Consider the following 27,320-nt stretch of genomic DNA (forward strand, 5'->3'; position numbering starts at 1 on the left):
AGGTAGTGTTTTGGGTGACATTGGTTTTTATTATTTCTTAAGCCAGAAGTACTCTTTATCTGGGCTTAATACAAGTTTGAAGTGACATAATGGTGTTTTGCTGCATATGATCTAAGGACACAGCTAACATGAGGTTGTTAGGAAGAGGTAATTTATTAGACCAGCTGGTATGGGGGGAAAAAATGAGACAAGCTTGCAGGCACACCAGCACTTCATCAGGTCTGAAATAGAAGCAGCAGATTTCAAGGTTAAACAGAAGTTACGAAAAACTACTCAGTTTAATCAGACATGCGTTGAACTATCAAAGAAGAACTTGCTGGTATGATATTCCTTCAGTGGAGGGGGGAGGGTGAGAAGATAGTTGTTTTACTGGAGAAAGAAATAAGGAGTTTACAGCCTGTTAAACAGGGAGAGGCTATAAAACCAGTACCTGATGAGCCCATGGCTGTTCTCTGTATCTCGGGGAATTAGGAAATTTTAGTTCTTTGTTGTCTTTTTGGAAGTTTTTATTTTTGTAGAATTTTGGGGGGGAGTCAAGATTGCAAGATCAGTCATTTGTGGACAAATAGAGTCGGGTTTCTCTAAAGGAACTTTATTAGGCAAGTTTCAGGCAGTCTTTGTCAACTGGTTTCCATCCTTAGCCTACACTGCTAACTTAAGCTACCTAGTAGTCAGTTCGTAGTTGTAAAGGTAATGGCAGAAAGAAAAAAAAACGCTCTATTGTTTTTGGTTTTGTTTTTTTTTTTAAAAAGCGCAAAGTATTTACTTCCAAAATCAGATCAAATCTATTTTAACAAGAAGCCCTGAATGCTAGTGTTTTTTTTTTCTAATCTATTATTTTCCTCAAGCAGAAACCAAATTCAGAGTTGAAGTTATTAAAAAAAACAATTTCAAGGCTTTGCAGAATGACAGATGCTTTACTTGTGCTGCTAACAGAGTTGGCAATGTGCTGGTTTGAAGCTTTGAATTAGGATGTCTTACCAACGTGGTTTCAGTACACATCTGATGATGCACTGTCAATGTATATTGGACTATACACTGTGAAGAGCAGAAGAAAACTATTTGGTGCTCTTTTTCTAAAGCTTTTCACTATTTTTCAGTAGTGCTGTATCCTAAAGTGATTAATATTATACTTAAAGCAATGACAGATTAAACATGTTAAAGTAGAAGTCATTATGTTCTAACTTGCTCATCTGACTTCTTAGTTCTTTTTAATGGGCTGTCTGTACAAATGCCCTCTAAATTAACCTCTGTATATATTAACAGTTACTTTTAAAGTTATGGTATCTGGCTTTATCATGTAAAACTGACTTTCAATATCAATTATAATACTTAAAACGAGTGATGCTGTTTGACTGGTGTCAGGGGTCTCAGGAACCAGCCTGTTCTTTTTTTGAGTCCCACTGCCACAGGTTAAGAGGGCAGAGCTGTTTACTCAGCTGTGTCCTGTTAGTACCAGGGGCTGGATAGGTAACCTGGCATTTAACCCAAGCGCTGGGTAGGTGGAGGAGGTCAGAAAAGCTTAATCTAGTTTAGATAAATTACTTGCCAGGAAAAGGGTGTAGCTGTGCTAGCATTTGTCTTTCTCTGCCAGAAGACAGCTTCTTCCAACCTGCTGAAACAATTTGAAAAAAGTTGTCATGTATTGGGAGCGGTTTAACAGCAAGCAGGATATACTGAGGGAGAGACCGCAGCATCTTTTATGATCCTTGATGTTGTAGGATATGGCATATCTGTGTCTCGGCTTCCTTGAAGGCAGTTTTACAGAAACTTTCAAAGATTAAGGTATGTTAAAATATCCCTTTCACGTGGTGCTTCAGTCATGTAAGTCTTCAGTCACATGGCTAGCACTGGAGCCAAGGTTTTTGTGTTTTGCTCTCAAATTTTTCAAGAAATTACCTGTAATTAGTTACGAATGCCCTCCACCACTACCACTTTAGTAGTAGTACCACTGCTTTAGTAACCTGTTTTATGGGTCTCAGGAGATTTCCTGAAAACCTAAGCTGGATACCAAGTCACCCTAAGACTGGTCTTGAGGCATTAGATGGCTTGAGTATGGCCTCTGTGTAGCAAGTTCACAGGGATGCTAATATTAGAAGCTAAAATTAATATATTGTTTTAATATTTGACCAAAAAGGAGTAGCAGCACTAGTAATTCAAATAATTTTTGATGTGGAACAAATTACGGAAAAACTGTAATCTAACTGGAGCTTAATGGAGTGTGGTGGCTCAGTTTTAACAGATATGGGCTTTGTTTGTATATTGGCTGTGCATTGTATAAGTAGCTTTTATTTGTGGCAGAGGTAGCTAGCATGCTCTATAATGTTGGAATAACAGTATTTATAGGACTACATCCTGATGCATTAATACTACCAGTGCTTGGAAAGCGAGAGAATAAACTGGCGTAACACTTGATGGGATTAAAAATGGTGAGGGGAAAAAAAAGGTATTTGTAGCAATTCCAGTAGATGGAGATGGTTATAACTATATATTATTCTGACATAATGGGACCCAAAATCTGTTCTGAGTTCTTCTTACCATCTTATTTTCCAAACCCTGTCTCTTAGTAAGGGGAAGTGAGAATCCTGCTGCAGTCTCTAAACTTGAAAACTGAAGTATACTGTATGGAGCCCACACTCATTTTTTTTTTTTTCTTCACAATCTAAGGTACTAAGGGGGAAAAAAAAAAGTCTATGATCAGGAGCAGTTAAGCCTTTAGATAAGGAAATAGAAAGAAAACGTAAGTTTTATTGTGGGGGCGAGGGGGGCATAAATTTATTACGGTACTTAATGTGTGTTACTGGATGTTCCTGTTAAGATGTTTGCCGCAAAGTAGTGAACGTGGAACACCCTCAGTAGCATGCTTCACCCATTAGAAAAAAAGCAGCACAACTAACAGTTTATCACTAACACAGAGAAACAACTGCTTGACTTCTTAAATAAAACAAGGCAGTGGTCTACACTGATGTAGATTTCTGGCATTCCTGGTGCTGATTCACTTTGGCATCCCTTTGTCTCCTCCTTTCTCTTCCCTGTCTTTCTATGTTTGGAAGTCACTTTTCAAGGTTACTTACCAAGCTGCCTGCCTTCTGCTTTTCTTTGCTTCCCAATTACAGGACAAACAGATAAGATAGGTGAATCTCTTTCAATGGAGAATTATGTGTTTATTCTAACAAAAAATTTTCTTCCAGTTAATAGATGAAAAAAATCTTTAAAAAAATCCCAACCAACCAAACTTTTTTCCTGTGAACCCTTTGTAAAATCCAGTTTCTGTGCAGATGGTTTTTACACACCCTCAGACCATTAAAATATCAGAAACTGGATGCTCTCGCACTGTTCCTCATAATGACTTGCAAGAAATACAGATAATTCTTGGCAAACAAAAAGCTCCCAAAAAAGCAACTAGCTGAGAACTTAGGTATGCCAAACTGTTTAATAGAATACTCACACACACACACATATATATATACTCTTGAGGGAAGAAAGTGAGAATTTGACTATAAAATTATGCTTTCCAAGTGAAATCCCTGTATAGTGTCCTGTCTAGGAGCAATCTTCTAGTTTTGTTCAGCCTTCATTAAATAGCATGCTAGTGCTCTGGATCTCCTTGGATAGGATTTTGTTGTTTTACTGTATATTGTGAGCTAATGGAACTCCTGGACTTACTCCAGTCCGTGCTGTCTTGACATCTAGACTTTGGGTATAAGCTGCTGCTGATGGTTTCAAACTTCTTGGGAAACGAAAATAAAGAGCTGAAGAAAATGCTGCAGCTTTTCACAGTGATCTCATGCACAGCCACATGCTGTCAGGATGTTTAAGTTTCTTGTACCGAGTTTTAATGCAGGCATACTTTCCATGGGAGTTTAAAATACTGCTGTAGTTTGACTTAAAGCCATTGGCAAGCAATACACTTACAAGATAGTCTAAATGTCTTGAATTGTAGCCTTGACTCAGCTTTTTTTCTGTTTACCTGACTATTTAAGAACTTGATTTTTTTAAGTCAAAGCAAGACATGTGTGTGCTGAAGTGCAATAAAAATTGTTAAATCATTTATTTAAAGAAGCTGCTGAATCACCTAGCTCTTCTACTGCTTTATTTTATTCAGTTTTTCCATTAGCACTTATAAAAATCAGTTCAGGTATAGAAAGGCAGTGAAGAAAACAAGCATCTTGGACTTCAAAATCTTTTGTGTGGAGTATTGATGTAGAACTTAATGTGTCCGTAGTGCTGGTGTGCCGAAATAAAGTTCCCAAATGGCTCCTGGAGGCTCCCTGCTGTAGGAAGAAGGACTATTTTCATGCCATAAGAATACCTTTCTGCAGACTCTGAGCAGGGCGCTGTGCTGACAAGAAATTAGGTGCATTTAAGTGAATTTCTTGTGTACCTGTCCCGTACATGCTCTGTTAAGGTGCTGAAGCTCATGTACAACTGCTGTTTATTGCTTGTCGGTCCAGCTGTGGCTGTGAGGATGATGGGGCATTTTAACAATGAAGCTGCTCAGGCTCCATGCACCCCAAAATTCCCTAAGGCTTGTGACATCTCATTGCTCCTGAGAATTGCAAGGTCCTTAATTTGGAGAGAGCGTGGCGTGGGTGGCGAGGGGCAAGTTCTGCAGCAAGACTTCTCCATTTCCCTGCTGGGTTTTGCAGCCCCTCCTGAGCTCTGTCCTCCTGCAGCAGCTGAACATATTGCTGCCTCGTCTGAGCTAGCTGAACATTTAGCTCAGCACTAGACTGCATTCCCACGTGACAGGCCCCTAGTGACTGAGGATTTTGTAGCATCAGCTGGCACAGGACTGTGTCCCACTGTCTCCTGTCTGGCTAAGAAGCGTTGTACTGTGCATCTCTGTGATTTTGATGATAATGCACTATTCCTCAGCAGTGGTTTTGCCACCCTTTTAGACAAATACTACTGTAGGTATGTTTTCAAAACCTGGGTTGTAAGGCCTGCCTTGCAAGGACCTAGTCCATCATCCTTTCTGTAACAGGTTGTTAGTGTATTACTATAATAACCAATGGCCATCAAGACATCTATGGAGTCCTTCATTCTTTCCAACTCTAATTTGTTCAAGCTGCCTCTCTTTTCTGTCTTTTCAGGGATGTCTCTTTTTTTTCCCATTACACACGCTCATTGCCTCTGTCCAAACAGCACAGCATTCCTTTGATGCTATGCCTGGAACAAACAAGTTGACTGATGAAGGGAATTTACCTGCAAAAGAAAAGTATCCAAGACTATCAGCATGCTTACACTGTCACCCTCCGGTTGTTGGCCTGCTCTGTAGTGTGCTGCTGAAGTTAAGCTTTGTGTGCTCCGGGTTGGTTCAGCTCTCATGAATGCACATCCTTAGTTTCCCATGTGCAGATCTCGCCTAGTAAAGGGGAGAGTAAGTATCAAGTCTGCTAAATTGGAGAGCCCTTTACTGAAACCTCCTGGAGAAGGAAAACAAAACCCTGCTCAAGAAGGTGGCCTGGTTTGGGGAGGGGGTGGAGTGGGCAAAGAGAGCCCCTGGGGTGGGACTGGGTCTCTAATGGGAGAGTCTGCAGTGGGAGCTGGAGAAGAGCCAGGGGAGAAGTGGAAGTAGATTTGAAAACACTGAAGAATACAAGTGCGGTGGGATTACCCATAGGATGGGGTGCAGGAGGAAGGTGGAGGTATGCAGAAGGCAGCAGAGATAAAATCAGAACAGAGGGACTGGCAAGGCTGAGAGCTAGGAGACTAAAAGGAGTAGAGCTGGGAATGGCAGTTCTAGTCTCAGGCAGATGCGTGGACTTTGGGGCAAGTACAGGTGAGCTCCTCCCATGTGGCCGTAAAAGCTGCGGTGTGGCAGAGTACTCCTTCCCAGCCACCACACAGGCATCTAGGTTGCACCAGCCTTGGGGACTGTCCTCTGTACGTTCCCGAGGTGGGTCAGGGAGTCTGGTCTGTAGCAAACCTCTCAGCTTCCCAAGCAACTGCCCTTGTCCGTTCATTTGTAGACTTTTTTTCTCTGCTGTCTACATTTCATTTGAACAAAGTTACAATGTTTTGCTTTTGAGCTTGAACTGACCATCTGTACGCCAGGGGAAGAACACCTCCCTGTGACCTCCCCTGAAACCCCATCTGTCTTCTCAGTGAATGTGTGCCTGCAGCACCTAATTGTTGATTACATGGTAGATGTGTTTCCTCTCGTGTGACGGAGGGCTAGGGTGGCAGTTGGCTCCTAAGGTCACTGGAGGAAGTGCCCTGTTTGGGGGAGTGTGTGCGGAAAAAATTATTCAGCCTTGATTTACAGTAGAGGTCTTATGTGAGCCATTACTCTGTTCTTTCAGCATCACCTTTTGATATGCATAGATTTTGCTGAAATTACTTTTCTACCCTGTTCTTGAAGAATTCAGTGAGAACTTTACTCTCTAGCTCTGCACCAGTCAGGTATAACTGAATACAATAACTGTGCTTTGTCCTGAGCAGTGAAAAAGCCATGCTTCTTCATGAGGGTGACTTCTCTACCACTGAGGTGTCCTTTTCCATTTAAGATATTCAGAATACAGATTAAAAAATGTTAATTCTTTTTTCATTTTTTTTCTACCTTTAGCACAGTGGAGGAGATACTGCTGTATTTCTAAACTGTCCCAAAAATTGCTTCCTGAAGCCTGTCTTTTGGAATTCTTAATGTCTGTGAGCAAAGATAGAAAATAGGAGTATCAGAATGGAGAAAAGTCAGCAGTTACTTTACCTCCCATTTAAAATTAAAACTGCAAAAGCGTAAAAGCATTTGAAAGTGTTTGCTAGCGTGCAGTTACACAAATGGTCCTAAGTTAACTGGTGTCAAATAAGCAGTCAACTGTGTGAGGGTGTCACTGTTTTTTCTGGATGTGCCTGACTTTATTGAGATTCTCCTTTTTAACCAAAAGGAGAGACAGTGTTGCCCCTGGTACTTTGAGTTTGTCAGTGTGTGTTCAGAGAGACTAGAAACGACTGGGTGGACCCATTTCCTCTAACAAGTATTGCAAGCCCGATAGGTTTTCTCTCGTCCCAGTCTGGATGTCTGTGAAGTGTGACTGACTTCCACAGTTCAGGGCTATTCTGACTTCTTTCTAAAACTCTGTTAATGGGTCTAATGCACGTGCACCAGTCCATCTTATTCCTAGCGTGTTGTTTAGTTTCCTACAGCATTCATTATTGATATTCGATAGTCGTAAGAGCATACTGTGCTGGTGATCTAAGCAAATTGGACACAAAGTGATTTAGCTTATTTTAGGACTACTTGTGTGTAATTGTGTCTGACTGGCCCTTTTTTTGAATGTGTGTGCCCCATTTCTTTGTATTAGTGAAGCATATATTGGGTGAGAATAGACTTTCAGCAGAAAATCAGCAGTTCTGAGCCAAGGTCTGTGTGTGCATCTGGGCACAGCTTCAGCCCAAAATGATAATGGCTAAGCTTACAAACTGTCAGCATGATTCCCAGCTGCATTTTTTAACATGCACTATTTAAAGAGTGAGTTGGCAATATATGTTATTGCTTTTAATTATAATAGTGTGAACCCCGGGTTCATTGCAGGAACAGGACATAACTGTGGCAGTTTGGTTTCTTTCAGTGGGATGATAATCATGGCTTAGTCTTATTCCCTGCATGTTAGAGATCTTTCTAGCTGTGAGAATCATTTGGTAAATACATTGTTACATCTGGTAGTACTAGGTAGGTATTTAAGCCTTACAGGTTGGTGTCATTTTTCTAGTAGTAAGGAGCTGTGATATGGAGTTTACAGAATGCAAGAACTAAAAGTTTCCAGGGCAATGGGCAGGATCCTCAGTTTGCTCTCCAGTGCCCTCCCATAGACCTGTGCTCTTTGTGCCTGTCCCTGCTGACTGGGGACAGTCAGTCTCTGCCAGCCCTCCAGCAGCACGCTCGCTGGAGATGCTTCATTCAAGGCAGCAAAGTGCTTAGAAGATTGGATGCCAGTTTTAGAAATATCAGGGTACAAATAACATCTTAACTGTCCTGGTATTTTACTGTTCAGTGCCGGACATGGGGGGAATGAAGGACAGAAATGCACTGTTTGTACTGACCTGTAGGGAAAAAGCCACTCTGAACGGCCCCTTGGAGGGGGCTCACAGCAGCGCTGCGGGAGGAGGTGACCTGTGCTGCTCTCCTCTGTCTGCCGGCTCGAACCTCAGACTGGTCTCGTGGCTTTCCTTGCAGACTCTGTGCTGGGAAAGGGGATAGGATGGTGTCCAAATCTAGCATCTTGAAATTACGTTGGAGAGGTATAAAGGAAAAACTAGTCTGAATCACAAGAGAGGCAGCGAGCAGCAGAAGCAGGGTTGTTTTTTTTTTTGCCAGATAGCTATTTTAGGGAGAGCAAATCATTACTTTTGAAGCCATCTGTCTGAATTGCAGTGAATCTCACCATAACTGATCAAGAGTGTTCAATAATTAAATAGTAGTGTTCAAATGAATATCTGTACCTTGCTTTCATCTAGTTCACTTGGTTCTGGTGTTTGACAAGTACCTGTCTGCTGTCTTGGAGCTATGAAGGTGGCTGTTTATACCCGCACTGCTGGCCTACTTTCAAGCAATTCATGCAGTGAGAAACCTGATTATTTTTTCAGTCTAGTGGTCCTAAAGTGTGCTGTGGTGAAAACTGCACCTGAACTCGCTGCAGTTTCACGCTGCCTGTGGTAAAACTGAAGTACGTCTTCCTTAGCTGTGAGCTGTTGGCTGAGCTTAACCTCTTGCGTAGGAGCAACGAGAGCTCCTGACCAGCACTGATCTGCTGAGATTCCCGTGGCTCTGGAAGTGCAGGGGTGGCAGAGCAGTGGCACAGCTGTTGAGGAGGGCTGGCTGAGCCCCCTCCGCCTGCCGAAGGGGTAGGTAGGCTCCAGCCGCTGCTGCACTGCTGGCTTGCAAGGTAAACACTGGGTGACCTATAAGCCAGCCAGTCAACTCGCGCCTGGCCTTATTAGGCAAGCTGCGGCGGCAGCGTCTGGGGACAGAACGTGCTGGATGGCGGTGGAGAGTGCGCAGCCTAGAACGGATCCAGCCCAGACCCCGGGAGATACGACCCAGTACTGCGGCGCGGACAGCGTGCTGCCAGCGAGCTGCTGCTATCTGAGTGCAGCTGTTGGAGACTGAACTCTGCTTGGCAAATATCAGGAATTATGCTAGAGATGGCTTTAAAAAAATAAAATCCTTTTGCGTAAATGTTAATAATTGTAGTTCTCTTTCCTGACGTAGTTTTCATGTGCTTGGTTATAACCTTAGGACGTCAGTTCACGCTGTCATTCCGTATACTGGAACACTTTGCAGTGGCCTTTGCTAAGAAGTGCGTTTTCATTGCTTGTGCTGCCTGCTTTGAGACACACCTGAACTAAGAGGAATTAATTTTTTTTTTTTGTATGATGTCAAGACTTGTTTCTTCTCTCTTCTTGTGCAGTTTTATACCCTTTATTGGAAGACTGTTTGTTACTGGCTAGAGCAATGATCCTGCTCCCAGGAGAAGGGGAATATTGGCACCCACTGCCCATGTGCAGACCAGGACTTGACTAGGTTGCTTCATACCCACCTCGTAAAAACTGACTTTCACATGGAAGAAGGCTTTAAAAAAAAAAAAAAGTCTGTGTGTTTTTCCTTTAGTAAAATACCTATAGATTTAGACAAGTACAGTACAGGCAGGTGCTGTGCAAGCCTTCCTGGGCAGCTCTGGGAAGGCTCTTCAGATCTGACTTGTGATTAACTTGCTTTTAGTGATTGGTACCCTCTTGAGCACTGGGCATGTTTGTGATTTTTTGCAGGGGCCTTGAGAGTGTATGATGGCAATGAAGAGAAAAGGCCATGGCTGCTATGAATTTAAACCTGCTCTCTAGAGAACAGGCTCCAGAACTGCAGCATCACTGTGCTAACCAGATTTTCTTTCCTTGTTAATTTTTGCTTAGCCATGCTGGATGCAAATTAAGCCTGTGCTTTGACGACATTTTCAGTGACAGTACTTGTAGTTGAGCTCTCCTACCTTGACCATCAGCTCTTGAATAAAGCACATGCTTTTTCTTTATTTCTTTTTCTAAATATTTAATTTTCTGAGAAAGCATTGCAACATGCTATAAACAGGATGGGAGCTGGGGTCATGGATTTGTTGTCTGCAATGTTGCTGCCTGCCTAAAGCTTGAAAATGACAGTTATATTTCAAGGTAAGTATCCAGGGATATGATGTGGCCTGCAAAATGTCACATCACAGTGGTAAACAAAATTGATGTTTTCCTTAGATGACTATCACGAAGAGCCAAAGAACTTTGTTATAAATTCTTCCTTGTGGTATGCATACCTCTCTCTGCTCCCTTATTGGGCTTTTACACGCATGCAGAGATAACAGTGTAGAGGTGTTCAAGAGCAGCCAGGAGAAAACTCAGTAGTGTGGCTCTGCTTTTTGTGTCACTTAACTGCATGAGGCCACTTGCCAATCCAGGCAAGGAGACAGCCTTGTGCTGGTTGTATTGCACTCTGGCGGAAAGTTTTCTGGAGACTGAAGATACTAGAAGTGTCAGAAGATGGTGAAATCTGTCCTAGAAACCCTGGCCACTTGCTTGGAGGACAGGAATTTTGCAGTCTCTCCCAACAGCAGTTTAAGCCCTCAGTCATTGCAGCAGCAAAGCTCTCATTCACTGCAGTAGTAAAGAAGAAGCTGCTGCTTGTGTCATGACTTCAGTGAAGGATGTCCACAGAGCTGTGGCTAACCCTGTGCCTTCACAATCTGAACTGCAGCTGCCTTACAGCAAGCCATGGTACGAAATGCTCTCAGATATTGTTTTGCTAGGTAAAAACCCATGTCTCCTCAAAGTCCTTGGGCTGTTTAATAATTTAAATTATATGTATTGCTGGGACAGGAATTCCTGCCTTGTCCCTCGTTTCCAGCCATTTGCTCAGTCCATGCCTAACCCTGGCCTTGTGCACACCTGACATCTTCTGGTACAGTTTCAGGCCCACAGACAAAGAGCTCTGACTCAATTCATGTAATGTGCCTCACTGGTATATCTGATTACCACATGTGAGATGGGTGCGTGGCCTTTGAACTTCCTTTAAGGAGCTAGTCTATACTCATCTTACTCCTAAAGAGGAAAACCTTGAAGATCTTTAATTATGCTACAGTCTTTCTGTACAGTTTTGTCAACAGTGATATGGGATGTAGGAATGTCAGGGGACATTACCTTCATGTTCCTTATTCTGAAAATGTATTGCAAGATTGAAAGGTACTAAAATCTCCTAAGGAGTGCTAAAATTAATGACTTGAGTGAGATGTCATCAAATCTGATGTAGTAATCCAGAGACTGAAACATTTTTTAGAGTATGCGTAGAAAAATACCTGTTATTCTCCCTTTTCCCAGACCACATGAGTAAATATTCAGTACAAAATGACCATCCATATTCTTTTAATGCATGTCTTGTCCTAAAAAACTTAGTCCCCTTTATGACACTTACTAATCAGCTTTTTTCATCTCTTTGCACGTGACCTGTTTTAAAGTACACCACACAGGTGACACAGTGCTGAAGTTTATCTGGAGACTTGTCCAAAACATAATCAGTAGCCAAAAAGCAGAAATGTTCTTGCTAGGGTCATTATTCAAAAACTGTTGCACAGTGGGGGCAGGGGGGGCGGCAGGGGGAGCAAAGTGGAAAGGATTAAACTTGCTTCCCACTACAGGGATGATACCATGTCAGGAAACTTTATTCTAGTTTAAAAGTCCATACAAATGGCCTCCATTTAGGAAATGAGAATATTACTTGCCCATGTACATGGGGTTTGCATGGAGAAGAGAAAACTGACTGGCATCGCCAACCCAGAATACATCCTGTGTTTGCAAGCTAGGATGCTTGAACATGATTTGAGACGATAACTTTCTGTTAAGTGATTATGCTACTGAAGTAATCTTCTGTTAGATTTTTGACCTGTCCTTTAGCTTTGGGCTAAATTATTTCTTGAACACCTTGGCAGAAATTGCTGGAGAAGGGGAAATAAGAAAAGGGAGGCTCTTCTAGTGCCTTGCCACTTACCTTCGGAAACACATGCCAAAAACTGACAGGGTGGCTTGGGGAAGGCGAGTAGCCTGGAGCCTGGGAGGGGAGGTCTGATGGAGGGATGGAAGAGAGTGGTCTGGTTTAGCCCTCTCTTCTGACCTTCATTCCTGCGATCATCCACAGCATCTCAGGTCTTGGCACAGCTCACTTTGATTTGCTATTCCAAGGGCGCTCTCCTTATCCAGAAGAGCAGCGCTGGAATAAAATTCATGAGCTCCTTTACACCTCTACCCATGAAGTGTGGATGAAAATATGATTTCATCATCTTGTTTATACAGATCATCTCAGTTTTCCATGCTGGTCAGATTCCTGTTTACCTAACTAGCATATTTGCTGAAAGTTTCTTTCCAGTCACTGTGGGTACTCTTTCCTCTGCCTTTTTTTTTTTTTTTTTTAGGCTTTCTTCCAATGCTGTCATGGGCTTCTTTGATTTTTTTGTTTTTATGCTAACTGCAAGTCACAACAAAGTATCTAGTTCTCCTTATCACAGAGGAACACTTCTAAATATAGTTCATAAGCGATCAAAACTCAGAAAGGAAAAAAGATTTGATTTTGGTGGGACCTGATTCATAACTCTTCAGTGCTTTGGGGTTGGCAGCCCTGTAAGTTGGGAACAGTTTTGCAAGCTGTTTAAACTCCAGCTTTGATTACAGTGATTAGTTTTGCCAGACAAAAGGAAGATAGTTTCCTTCTCTTCCTGTGGGAAGCTTCAGAACAACATTTAGTTGCCAGCTGGTCTTTCATGAGCAGTCTCAGATTTGAAACGTATGCATGCTTAACCTCTAGCTCTTTGCCCAGATGACTGCAAACGTAACTTCCAGCTGGGCTGCCCCGCTTTGTAACGGCTGAACTGTTGTTCTCTCTTTGTTTGCTTATGTTGGAGGCTGCTAATGCTCAAGAATTAATGATGGCAGAGGAGGACAAGAACATTACTACCGATTTGTAACACAGCCTTGATAACATAGTTTGGCTGAGCATACTTCTGGGTCCTGAGGACTGAATCTCTTTGAAGGACAAAATACTCTTCCTCCTTCCCTCATCAAGTATTTGGAGATGGATTTCTTTTCTTCTGGGAAAGACTTGCTTTTAAACCTACTGTTTTCAAACAAGCAGCAAAAAGCTAAATCTAAGACTTCTTTTTGTTATACCATTGCTTGACCCTGCTGACTTGCTGTTTTTACCAAGGTGTCTTCTCCACTGCCAAAGCTGGTTAAGAGACAGCACAGAGACCTGTCGTGCAATACATGATCCCTTTTTGATGGAAAGGAGGGAGGGAAGTTGTCAGTTACCTATAGTTATATCTTCCCAATGATCTGTGTGAAGTGCATAGGATTGGTGTAATACCCTAAGGCTCCAGCATCTCTTGGCATTAAGAGTTTTAATATTGAAAGCAGTGTTGGCACATACCCCTCATCTTGAAGTGAAGCTGAACAAACTCTGGGGTCAAAGATTCTGCACAGTAGCACAGTTTCAGTATGAACAGCAGTGACATTAATGTGAATTCATAGATGCCCAGAGCAATGACTGGTGATCACCTTCCAACCTAACATGAAGACAGCTTGAAGCCAAACTCTAGATTATGGGTGGGTTTTTTTGTGAAGACCTTGATACAGATGTTCCTTTTATTGGATATTTTACTTTCCTCTATAATAATTCTGTTTGGTCCCATGGGATGGCCCCTGTATTCTTGACCTGTCAGCCGTAAATAGTAGGGAAAGGAGTCCTACTTGCACCAAAACCTATCACAAGTATTCCTTCCCAGGTGGTAGCCAGAGCTGTTGGAGAAATTGGCTTCTTACTGTGTTCTGTGAATAGAATTTGAACAGCACAAGCAGGAACCCATTTAAAATATACACATTTGTGAAAGGCACTCTAGAGTTTTTCCTGTGGCTCTGTGTGCTTTACCTTCTGCACCTTGTTCACTAGAAGGATGCTGAGGACAATGTTTGAGATTATGTACAGCAGAGGAATGTGGGAGCCTGTCCCCTCCCTCCACAAATACAAACACACCTCTCCTTCTCTGTCTTATGGGACATCACCAGACAAGGGGATGACAATCGAGCTGAGCTCACCTACTTTGTTAGCCAGAAGGGCTGATCCCTTTCCTGATCGTAAGATCGTGTGCCTTTTTCTTTGTTCTAGCACCTCCTGAAAAGCATACCCAGCAAAAATAAAAGGGAATGTTTACTATCAAATTAGTCATCTGACTGGGTCACTAGCGGAGCAGTACCAAGCAGAGGTCCTGCATAGAGAAACAGGTAGGACTGTCTGTTTTGGCAGCTGTGAGCTATTGCATCAGCTCAGCTGTCAAGCCTAACTTCTCCTTCAACCTTGCTAAAGACTGTAGCCATGAGATTTATCAAATGAGTGTTATTTATCTTAGGAGATACAGTTTAGGAGAAGCAGTTCCCTTACTGTGTACCAGATGAGCTACAGGTGCTTAAAAATGCTCCAGGTAATAATACCTCTATTCACAAGATCAAGTAAGCAGTCTTCACACAAGCAGGGTTCAGAAAGAAGGGACCTGTACAGAACTGGGTGTCTCTCTTATTGATATACCCACACAGACACTGGTCCAGGTTGTCCCCATTAGCTGTTACCAGCACCTTCTTTTTTATTTCGGTGCTGTCACATTTTTGTGTTTTGAGCACACCTGCACTTACGTCTAGGCCATAAAATGAATTTTCAGGTTAATGTCAAGTTTGGACCAGTGTCGACAGATTCCATTTTTTGTTACTGCTTTTGTATTTACTAGGCTCGAATACAGGTAGGCCGTCACAGCTGGTCAAGAGGGCACAGCAGTGTTTGGTTTGTGTTCTGTGGTAGTGCTGTGAAGTGGTTAGAATTAAACATGAGAGCCAGTAAGGTTACAGGCAAACAAAAAATGTGGTATGTACCATCAGATATTTCTGAACAGAGGATATTACTTGGTGAATCAGAGGCTTCAATGCCATGTTCCGCGTGTTGGGTGACTCTTGTTCCAGGGTGCTCTGTACTGTTGAAAGGTCAGCTAATAAAAGGTGCTTTGGTTAAGGTGACTCTAACATTATTCGTGTTTAAAAATAAATAAATGAATACAAATAGCAGGGGCGTTAGACAAGATGGAGCACATATTCTTCTATCCATTGCAAGAACTTGCTAGCATGAAAAGCAGTCTTTTGATGACCTAGACAGGCTAAATACAACTTCATGGTGAGCCAACAGAAATTAATAGGTTTTTGATAGATTATATTTTTCACTTGTGGTTAAGCAGTCTCTTTCACAGCATTGTTGCTTATATTTTGCCTATACATAGAGGTTCCCAGCATGGATCAGGGTCCTGTTGTACCAGGTATCATAAAAACAGGTAAGAAAACTCAAGAACTTCAGTCTTCTGTTTCTAGGCTACCTTTTCATGGTCCTGACAACCCCAGCCTTGTGGTGAGTTTTCTACTGATACTAGTTGAAGTCTTTCTGAAGGGAAGAAGTCTGTTGGAGGGAAGGTAGTAGGCAGTTACTGCCTTTGGTTGGACGGGGTTAAGTACGTGGACCTGTTTCAGTGACATATTTAATGCTTCTGTGGGTGTGTGTGTGTGTTAGATGATCAGGTAGTTCAGTGTGGAAGACTGAGCCAAGGTTATTGCACAAATACTACCAGACTTTCAAAATGAACTATAAAGGGTTCCAACTCTTCAATCCAAAATCCATCAAACCTGTTTAATAAAAAAATCTCGTAGCTAGACAGTACTTTTGTGCAATTTTACACCTTCTGTCTCAGATTAAAATATTTGGAGCTGTGGTGTCTGTTCTTAAATCCCCACCCCCACCTGTAATTTTGCTCATATGTTATCCATAAATCTTGTCTGTTATAAATGTTCCAACTAATAGTTAGGCAAAACGTTTAGCATAATGATATGATTAACAGAGTCCATTTTTTTGGCAGCCTGGATGCTGTTTTTCTTAAGCAAGCATTGCAGTTTATCCTGATTAGAGATAGGAAGGAATTATTCCTCTTGGAGGGTTTTTTTTTTTTTTTGGTGGGGTTTTTTAATGTGTGTGGTGGGTTTTTTGTCTTTTTTGTTGTTGTTGTTAATATGAGGATTTAGGGGTTCTGCATTCATTTTGCAGGAATATAATGTGTGATTTGGCTGCATCTTTGAAGTGGTAATATTATAAATCTCCCAATCACCATTGTCCAATCTGTTTTAGCATTCATGTGCCTAATTTCTGTTTGTAATCTGATTACTGGCTTGAGCTGCTCCAGCTTGCAGCCTATTGCTATGCATTTACTGTACTCCCTGGGACGCGATAGCCTGACAGCTCCGGTCCTGTGCTATGAAAAATCTCTACACGATATTGCTAAGACAGGCCTAGGGCTGTGGCTGGTTGAGAATTAGCTGCTATTGTAGTTTCTCTTTGCCGAAGCCTTTGTTCGTGCAACCATGTTCAGAAATCCTTGGATCTCCAGCTATTTGGGAAATGTTAAATACTCTGAGGAGCAAGGTAAGAGTTCCAAGTAGATAGAAGAAAATGCAGTTCATTTGTGTGTGTTTAATCTCTCTCGTATATATGTATGCATGTGTAAATATTGTTTGACTGGATCTTCTGCAGCTACATTAGCTACTTTAGCAATCAGTATGCAGTTAGTCACCTACGCTATTTCATTATTTCCTAAAGGACACTTTTGAAAGATCCGATTAGATGGATCTTTTAATTAGCTTAGCTTGCCACTGACTTAGGGCCTTTAGATATACTAAGTAATACTGGAAGGTTGCATATACTTTTTTTTTTTTTAAATTCAGCATTTAAAATTTCCTATGTATTAAACTATGGATAGTGGTTTTATCCAGTAGTTTGTACTTAAGAGGGAGGGAGACTAGACTGAACAAATGGTTAAACTTGTGAGCAAGTTTGATTTATACTTCAGTAAACATACTCTTAATTTTAAATACAAATATTTAAAATTGTTTTAATGTGGTTATGAGCATGTTTAGAATTCTTCGGTGAAAGAAGGACAAAATGCTGTTGCAAAGATTTTCCTTCTGTGTATCAGGTATTGTGAGGGTGGGGTTTTTTTTCTTTAAATTAACCATTGAATTAAGACTGTGTTTAAACTGATGTTTCTCCTGTGGGCATATTTATTTTCTTTTGAAGCGGAGTTGTTTTACTTTTTCTCCTGTGTTTGTATTTAATTTTAAGACTTCCATATTGTAGTAAGTAAGTTTTATTGGACTTTAATCCTCCCACATGAGGTTTAATTTGAACAGGAGGAAATGCATAAAATATCAAAACTGTGTAACAGAATATAATTGTCTGGTTGGGTTTTCTGTGTTTGTGGAGAGGGAAGAGAGGAGCTCCCCCTGTGAAATACAGCCAAGTTTTAAGATGTTTTTGAGGCATTATAGATGTGGTATGTATGAATGTTACTGAATGTATTTAATGGGTAGCAAGAGTCAGACCGGCTTGCGTGCCCCCTCTTAGCAGCCCTTCTCCCAGCAAAGCAATGAAAGCTACTTTCTTCTGCTCTCATATCCCCTCTCCAGTTTTGGCTAGAGTAGGGAGAATTTCTCTGTGGTCTACTTGTGGTTTTCATGGTGGACAGCTGGTTTAGTGCCAAAAACTATAGGATGGGTTATATCCCGTTAGAACGGCTATAAATTTAAGATATGCCTGGTTCTGATTAGCTAAGCTGATACTGAGCTGGGCTTTTCAAATTACTGCATACTCTTCTCACAGTAATGTAAATCTGGCCTTTTTAGAGGATACTTACGGCATGGAGTGTTCTTTTTAATGTTGTAGGGTAAAATATAATGATTTATATACCAGTCATACTGCTTTTCTTACAATGCTCTGTTTTGGTCTAACAAGATGTTTCCGTGTAATCTGTGTGCTTTATTCCCCATTTACTTGGGAAGAGAAAACGAATGTTAACAAAAACAGGAAAAAGTTGCATATTAAAGTTGAAGAATGCTATTAGCAAAGCTGCTTGAAATCTGCAGTGACTTGTGGCAGATGCCTAAAAAATGCCTTTTTGCACATTTTAAGCCTCTTTATCAAGCTGTTAAAATGGTCTTTTTTTCTTTTAATTTTTTTTTAAAATGTGTTTACGTGGAGAGATGGCAGAAAGAAGTGGAAGAGCAGAGGAGGGTGAAAAGTTTTGAAAAGCATAGACAAAAGATACATTCTCTAAATTACAACCCATGTTGTCAGCTATAATAAGTTTCATTAAACCCTTTCTGCAAAAATCAGAAACATCCTACCTAGATTTTAAAATATTTTGTATAAGCAAAAAATATTTTTTGCCAGTTAATTCTTCTTTGAAATAGCTAAGTCTCAGTTCTGAGGCAGAGTAAAAGGGATGTTGCTGCTTTTGAAACATTCTAAAGTCCAGGTTCTGTAATATTCAGGTCTATCTTTGAAAAATAAAATGAACACTGCATCAGCGACCAATTGCTTATTAATTTAGGGTCTTGGGGTTGTTGACAATACAGATGGGATGGAAGGCAATTTTCCCATTGGGAATAAATTATTAGTGGCTTCATGTGTTTTTCAACAGCAGTCACAGACCAGGTGCTCCCCTGCTCCCTGGCTAGCAGTTCTCCAAGGTCTCTTAGTAGCATCCTCATTGCTGAATGGAGGCAGTGGGTACTTGGAACACTGGTCTCCCTTGCCACTGGTCATTGTTTAGACCTTCTGATGATACTCTTGACTGCAGAAATGAAAAAGTTAAATCTGGGGGGAGAGAGGGGAGATTGCCCATTGCTTCTTACAGTTCACAAAGGTTTGGGAACTAGTGTCTTTGTAATACATATTTTTTAATATAAGGCTGCATCTGACACAGTTTTGCTCTCAGTGTAAACATGTGTTCCTCTCTGAAAGTAAGCATGTTCTAAGGCTATTCAGAAAAAAATGGGACCTTCCAAACAGTAGACAACCTTCAGAAATATTTCTGTCATGGATGGTGTAATACTGTTGTTGCAACAGATCTTCAGCTGGGCATCTCTGACTTCTGCAGTGAATATGCAGTTTTTATAGTACCGCTAGGCTGCAGCCAAAAAGGCTCTTGCTGCTTGCAGCATTTCTCATTTGCAGAGTGCTTCATAAACATGTCAACCACCCATTTTATAAACTGGGAAACTGAGTCAAGGAGTTTAAATGATAGCCCCAGGCTGCAGTGCTACACCATGAATACTGGAATTAGAACATGGCAGTTCCATAAAGTGTTGACACTTTACTGTTTACACAACACTTTATGTTTACTGTCTGTACTCATTTTTGCAAGGCTTTGGTTTATCACCATCTTGGACATGACAGCTGATGCTCCTTTGACTAGAGGGAAGGCCTTTGTACAGTCTTTTCCAGTGGAAAAGGACTATGATTGGAGACTATAACCTAGTTTCCTAGAAGTTCCCTGTTTATTAAAGCATCTTCACTATGTTGTGGTGTTTTTTTCATTTCACAGATTTTGACAAAGAAAACTCAATCAGATTTAAACCTTCACGATTGCTCCAAAGGAAGAGAGCGTTAAGGTAAGGTCAAGTTTTTATTGCCCAGTGATGATGACTGGTTGCACAATTGTAACTTGGAGTCATTGCTTGAATCTACATTTATTCTTTTGTCAGGGAAAATGATTATTGGTCCTCTCGCAGGACCAAGCCTTGGTATAAAGCACATGCTCTGGGCAGGTATTGAAAACACCAGCTGCCTCCTAAGTAATGTGAAAATGTATAGCTGGCATTGCTAAGAGAAGAGTCCCACTCTGCACTGAGCCTCCTGCCACTGCAATGCCAATTTTTCCTTGCATGGCACAGTCACAGTACAGACATTTAGCAAACCAGCTTGGAAAACTGATCTGTCTGAAAAATAAGGTGGCTGAAGTGGGTGAATTAATTATACAACCATGCAGAGAGCTTTGTCAGCACATGGGAGGGGGACACCGCAGAGATGAATAGAGAGGCGACGTTGCTGCTTCCTTGCAGGGCCATGCTGCCTCATGCCTGTAATCTTAGGGCACGGTTTCACAAGGCTGAGTAAGGGGGTATAGTTCACAGTTAAGCAAGGTGGCAGGTCTCATTCCCTCTCTCTCCCATCCTCACTCTAGCTGCTTTTTGATGTCCACCTTTGTGCTTGCTGGACTCATTCATAATGGCGCAGAGAGGAGGTCAGGGAGTTGGGAACTGACTCTTGCCCCAGCAACCAGCTGTTTTGTTGGCTCAGCTGCACAGGAATCCACCAGCCTTAGGCACCTAGGATGATGTTTGCAAGCATCTTTGCAGTCAATGCACACCTTCTGGAGCGCACCTGATTCCCTGCCGCGTTGTTTCTTAGGTACTGTAGAGAGATGGAGGGAATAGGTGTACAAGACTCATTGTGTTATGGAAGGCAGGTAGGGGAAAGTAGAAATGAGAGTAGTAGAGAGGGATGTGACTGTAGAATGGACCTTTTATGTAAGAGTCCAGGGAAGGAAATTCTCCTGGAGGCAGAGAAAGAGAAGAAGAACGGATGCCAACCACCTAGCTGGCAGGTATACAAGTGGATTTTCATGCATGTGTTTCAATCACAAAATCTCAGTATATCCCATAGCTTTAATCCAGATGGCAGGTCAGTGTTACCAGTGGCATTTGGATCAAACTTCTGCTTGCTTTTGGGCATGTAACTAGGTTAGTGGGACAGCTATTTAGAAACTGTATGCTGCTGCTGCAGCAGCAGATGAAGTTTTCAGCCTGGAATCCCTGATGTATAGAAGGAGCCCACACTTACTTTGGAAGTTGCAAGAGCGGTATAACTAAGACTGACAAATACTCTACTAATGCCACATTATGCATTATTTTTAAAGAAAAACTATTGAGGTTGGGAAATATTGTTGCCTGTGTTTTAATAGGAAACATACGAATTCCTGAACATTGGAGAGTATAATGAGTTTGTTGGGAACCTGAGCCCAAATCACACACAAATCCTGTGCAAAACAAACTTGTGGGACCTCATGCTGTTGATTGCATTTCATGAACTATGATCACAGGCTATGTTTCAGGCAAGCAAAGGAGAAGTTCCTCCTTCAGTATCCAGATTTAACAGGGACTTTAAGAAGAAAGAATTCTTGCAAACTTCTAATTTTTTTTTTTTTCTTTTAGAGAAACCCAAGTATGCCTTAAATTATTTTAATAATGAATGTGCATAGCCTAGCTGTTAAGTGCAGAAACTCCTGGTGCTGCTGCTCGTAACCGGCACCTAGATTTATAGCATGATTTGAGAAATTAAGTAAAGGTGAATACATGTAGTTGTGGTACTTCTAGAACAGGGCTGTGGATGAGTTTGAAGGTACAATATACTTGGCAATCCAAGTCTGTCTGACTCTGCTTAAGCAACTAAATTGTGGCTGCAACTGCTCCTTTAGCAGAGAAACTAATAATAAAGCGGGGAGACATCTGGATAGATCCCTTTGAGGAAAAAGGGATGGCTTGATGAGGAATTACTTATGAGCATATTTTTTTAAAACCCTTATGAGTAGTATCCCGTAATTGTTTTGTTTTGGTTTTTACTATTTGGAATTACTTCAAGATCATTCCGACTCCGTTTTGATTCCTAATGAATGTTCTTATTGAATACTGTGACATATCCTAAATATGCCTACTCATTTTTAGAACTAATTTTATATATGTATCTATAAATACCCAATTGTTTGGCTTGACTGTATCATCTTCAGAGCAGTGCTTCAGATGTAGTGATGAAGCAATGTAATTGATACATCAGTTTAAAACATTTTGTGTTTCTAATGTGCAAATATTTAAAACAAGCAATGCCACCTGCAGCTTTGCAAGAGAGAGCAAAAATGCTTCTGAAGAGGAAAAACTCTTCCATTGTGGATAAAATAGTCAGTATATGAAAATAGTTAATCGTTTAAAAATAAACAAGTAAATAAAAGTTGATAGTCTGTCCAGAGGGAAATGGAAAATGAGGCCATAAGGGAACCTGTGAAGGGGCTTTCACAAAGCAGACAACCTTTGATGCCATGTAGCCCAGTGAGGGTTAAAATTATGACGTTTGTGGTTATTAAAAGAATTTTAATGAAATCTGCCAGTGAGCAAATGTTGGAAGCCACCCTCAGTACAGAGGAGGAGGGAGCTCACATACCGGAAGAACTGGATGACCTTGAGGAGTAATAGAAAAGGGATGTAATGTAATAATACTAAGTGCACTGTTGTGCATTGGGGGCTGATAAATTTTTCTGTCACTTGCAACTGATGAAAGCAAAGCCTTGGCATATTGGTTTCTCATGCGGGATTGAGCAACCAATATAGTGTAGTTATAAAAAGGCAAATGTGTCGTAGATCCCGGCATTCATCTGGCTAGCCATATAATAATGCTTTCTCTATTAAAATTCCAATTTTTATAAGACACAGCTAAGACCCAGGTCTGGAATGAAGACTGTTCAATTCTGGACACCGTATACAAAAAAGATTACTTAAAACTGGAAGAGGTAGAGAGCATTTTTACAGATAATCAATGAAACTGATAGCCTGCCTTGAGGAAGCTGAGTAGATGTGGAAAACTATTACGAAAAATAAGTAAGGTAACCAACAACACTGGCATGAGAACAAATTGATGGAAACCCAGTGAAAGACATTTAGACTAGGTTTAGAGGGTCTCTGGCTTCAGAGACCCTGGAACTCCCTGGAGTTTGGAGGAAGGGGCAGGAGTGAACCTAACTAGTTTACAGTATTTAAAAGTTTGTTGAGGATCCACAAGCAGTCCAATAATACAGTTCTTTTTAGAACCAGCAGGCTAGTGCCAGTCCTGATTCTGCATTATTTTACCCTTGGCAATTCGTGTGGAACTGAGGCATAGTTGTGGATGTTAGTGCACAGTTAATTTAAACAAGGATTTTGCTTTATAAGTGAATGCTTTTCTGTACAGAGTCCCATGTATATGGAAACTTAAGGTGCTGCATTGTCACAAGCATTACGGAAGCAATTGGAGATGCTGCTAAATAAAGCCCAGGTATTCAAAAGTCATGAGCTGGGTCCCTCAGCACTTTTTGAGACAAGTCTTCAGGAATCAAATTGATTTGACAAAATACATTTTGGTTTTGATTTATAGCCTTAGACCACTATTATTCACATTTTTCAAACTCATCCTCAGCCAAAACGAGTAGAAACTGATTTCAAATGGAAACTGGGAGTCTCTCCACCTAAGGGTTCACCAGAAGCTTTGTTTATAAGAAAATAACATATTGTGAGGCTAATAAGAATCACGAGTGTTTGCAATGTGGGGTTAGGCATATAGAAACATGCAGTTAACTGTCTGAGTCTCTGCCCAGTCTCAGATGACACACACACCTATTTGCTCGTGGCTGCTGTGTGCTATTTTTTAATTTTGGTTTTTGTTTAGTTCCATTAAAGTGTTTTCACCCTGTAAGGATACACAGTTTTCTGTAATAGACAGCTTATTGCAGCTCTTCATCTTCTATTTGCTGTTTTCTCTAGTGGCTAACATTGCTTTTCTTGGCAGTACCTGGAATAATTTCTGTAAGTGCAGTTGTTGGAGACGACTTGCAGCACGTGGCGTGGTGCCTGAATGTGACACAGCCCAGTTTCTTTATTGTCATTTCAAGGGTTTTATTCTCTCCTCAATGTCTTCCTACAAAGGAATATCATTTGTAAATGATAAAGAAGCAAATACTTCTTGGAGTTCATGTAAAATGTTATTAGTCATTATATGTTAAAGCTCTTTTCAATGACAAATGTTCTTCTGGAATAGTGAGTACAGATTTTTTTTTTTTTTACTCTTTTTTCTAGCCAAATACCCTTGATGAAAAGGTATTCAATTATTTAAAAAGCCATTTTAAAACTGTCCTAAGGAAGGATTTTCCAACAGTAAGGCTGTGCAATTTGTCTTATCAGAATGCCAGTAAATCATATGGCACACCACTACCATGGCAAAATGAAGAGCCTAGGATCGCTGTGGGGATTTGTATCTATTACACCTGTCTACACAGTTTACTAAAGGTTTTAAGACTAGTATGAGTTTTCTTATGCCTGGTTGGGATAGTTTAGAAGTCATAATGGCAGAATACAGCAGTTCTCTCTATATTTTTAATTGGAGAGAAAAATCTCACTTTGTTTACCCACAAGGAGGAACATTTCCTCCAAAAAGTCTCTGTAGACTGTTAGTATCTACTTTAGACCATTATGACACCTGCATTTTACAGTTAAAATTTGTATATTTAATGAACATATTTAAAGAAATATTTTGTCTCATCTAAATGGGCATTTTTGCTGTTTTGAAAAGACAAGGTATAAAACTAAATGATCTGCTGCTCATATTAGTGTATTATAAGCCATATAAGATCCAGAAATCTAGTGCAGTAACAATAGGGCAGTCGTGCAGAATGCTTCTAGGCGGAGTGTACATACAGTACTGCATTTGATGAAATATGTTTTAGTATTTATGGAAAATCATTCGTTATAGAATATTTCAAATGTAATTGCTAGTAGAGCATTTTGAAGGCAGTCTCTGGTCAGTAATTTAATGCAAAAATGTGTCACAGTCAGTTCCAAACAAGTTTCAAATTATGTTAGGTTTGGCTTTGTGAGTTTCTTGGGGTTATTTCTTATTTCATTCTTATGGAAAATATTTTCTTTGGTATCTCTGTTAGACTATCTTGCAGTAAATTGCTTACATCTTGGCTTTATTTGATTTGTAGCAGAAACATCCACAGTTCTGTAAACCAGATGTTGCTTTCAGTTTTCAGAAGGAGTTCTCATTTGAAGATAAAGAAGAACTTGCAAACAGCACAAAGGATATTGATGCTAATCTCTTAGCAGTACTTCCAAAAGGTAGGTAAAGGAGACACATTATGAACACAAGTGGTAGTTTAACAGTATGTGAAATTTAGTCTATGCAAGTGCAAGGCACAGTTAAAATCACTTAGGCACAGATGTTTTGTAAATGAGTTTTCTTTTCCCTGTGAAGTATGCATAGGGGATGAAACGGGATGAACCACAATGCTCTTTTACAAGGCCTTGTTCCCTGCTTCATAAAGTTCAGCTTTGTTTACCTAGTTTTCAGTAGGTTAAGAAGTAGTTGAAATTCAAAACTTAAGAGAGGTTTCTTTGTACAGTTAGATTAATACTGAATTCAAAGGTATTAACTTGGCTTGTAGTCATAGCTCTTTCCAGTCTCACTTTCATTTCATTTCAGGCACAGCGATTCTCACTTCCAGTGGTTGGTAGAATCGCTGTGCTTGCATGACCAACTGACTACACAATGAATTGTAATCTTGCATGCTGAAGGACCTGCACTACATATGGGTTTTGGGATTTTTTTTTTTTTTTAAACTTCTGTCTTAGTCTGAATAACTTATGAAGAAAACAGCAGTTACATCTTTATCTTTTGACACAGTTGAGATAGAAGGTGAGAATTAATTCTCTTGAATTATTTAGAGGAAATAACAATCTGCTTGGAAATAGTTCTTGACCAGTAAAGGGTGACATTTGACTGAAGAACTATGTGTAACTGGCATAAAGATGTTCCCTTCACTCGTGGATGTTGTGGATCTCAGAATTTGGATTAAAATTGTATGTGTGTTCTGATGGTATTTTTACCCTTTTCAGACAAACTATAAGGCTAGATGCACTAATCCCAACATAAAGGAACTGGCTTGCTCTTTTAATGTAATTCGTTGCAGAGTTCCTTTAGAAAGGAGCCCTTCTTCCAGCATAACATTTAAGTGATATTTAAGTGATGTGCTTGCTTTTATAATATAATCATTACAGATGTTCAGAAAGAGACTTCATTGACACAACGATGGAATAGAGTGATACTCATTTATATAATACAGACTTCCTGAGAGCGCTAGTCAGTAAGAATACATAATCCCTCATTATTCCCATATACTTAGCCTTACAGTCATGCTGGCCAACAAGTTAATTGTGAGAGCCTTCACTTGAGAAACCTTCTCTGTAAGTTGCTTCTCAGTGAACTAAATTCTATTCCAAGATGTCCCTATTTCCTAAGAAACTATTCTCATAATAAAGGCATCAGATTTGGTGTGTACCAGACTTAAGAAAAAGCTTGCAGTGGGAGCTGATGGTTACATTCTGAGGGGACTACTTGAGGCTAAACACTTTCTGAAAATCCAGGTTATTTGTCCCATCTAGGGCCTAACTTTGATCCAGATTTGCACATGTTGCAAAATCAGAGGAATATATTTAATTTTCAACTGATACAGACTGAGCTGAGGTTCAAAGAGTCTAGCTGAAGTCTCACACATTGCTGCCTGCAGTTAAGCCTTGAACATGTTAGTATGCCTCTGCTAGCATGAACAGAAGATAAATGCTTCTCCAACCTGGTTTGTAGACCATCGTCTTTCCAGATGAGGAGAGGAGGAGGGAGGAACGAGGCTGGTAGGCTTCACTGTTGTGTTATGTTTTCATTTTGAGGAAAATTTATATAACTGCGTTACAATGGTTATTTACCATCTCTGAGAAATTAAGCCTCTGGCCGGTAAACTTTTGATCCACATCTATTCAGGCTTCACAAATGTATGTGCTCGCTCTCTACTAGGGACTTTTGGAAGGCTTGATTTAGTTTTTACAGCTTTCGTATTTTAAAAATAAAACTCACGTGCCTGCAACTTTGTCCACATGTATCCCCTCTGCTGTTACCAAAGAGGGCTTTCAGCAAAAAGATATTTATATTCTGTAACAAACATTTCTGAAAGATTTCTGAATTCTGTAAGAAACGTTTCACCTTAAATTAAGGAGTTTTTTAAACATTTCTATAAGGTGCACTCCAAATGTACTTTTTGTTTTTGTTCTGGGATGAGACATGGAACAATACTGCTTTTGCTAAATACTGGTATCATAAGGCAAACTGTGCTCAGAAAGGTCTGCAGTTACCAAAATTAAGATGCCTTTTGATGGTCTACCTTAGAGGGTATCCTACCATAGCACCCTGCTCAACATCTTAAAATGCAGCCTGAAGTTCACGGCTGTTCCTGAGCTGTCACTGTTCTTCCTGTTGCCCTTAACTATACTGACCAACAGTGCTTACAAAGTGTGTTGGCATGAAGTAACTTAGATAAGGAGTTTTTACTGGGAAATTAATTTTTTAAGCTTCTTAGTCTTTTCTTGTGTCCTGAGTCAGGTCTTTGTGCTACCTTTTAGGTAGAAGTGTTGTTATTCTTTAATGCTGTCATGGGTGTCTTTGAAATGGTGTAGTTTCTGATGGTCATGTGGAAAAGCATCCCATGAACAGATGGGAAATTGGCACCAACGTATTCAAATTGCAAACT

General features: G+C 40.5%; 1 protein-coding gene across 18 annotated transcripts in view; it reads left to right on the forward strand.

The window, feature by feature from the left end:
• The window catches only part of SVIL (supervillin), a 158,529-nt gene that overhangs the window by 57,599 nt on the left and 73,610 nt on the right, over positions 1 to 27,320 (forward strand). For all 18 annotated transcript variants that reach the window (XR_012041231.1, XM_072854562.1, XM_072854551.1 and 15 more), the window contains 2 exons: positions 19,488 to 19,554; positions 24,770 to 24,861. Coding sequence is in view for 16 of the 18 variants with exons in the window: in XM_072854551.1 (XP_072710652.1) it covers positions 19,488 to 19,554; positions 24,770 to 24,861 (159 nt within the window). In the remaining 2 variants the exon portion in view is untranslated. The remainder of the gene's footprint in view (positions 1 to 19,487; positions 19,555 to 24,769; positions 24,862 to 27,320) is intronic.

This window comes from Ciconia boyciana, chromosome 2, assembly GCF_034638445.1.
Source record: "Ciconia boyciana chromosome 2, ASM3463844v1, whole genome shotgun sequence".
Classification (NCBI taxonomy): Eukaryota; Metazoa; Chordata; class Aves; order Ciconiiformes; family Ciconiidae; genus Ciconia; species Ciconia boyciana.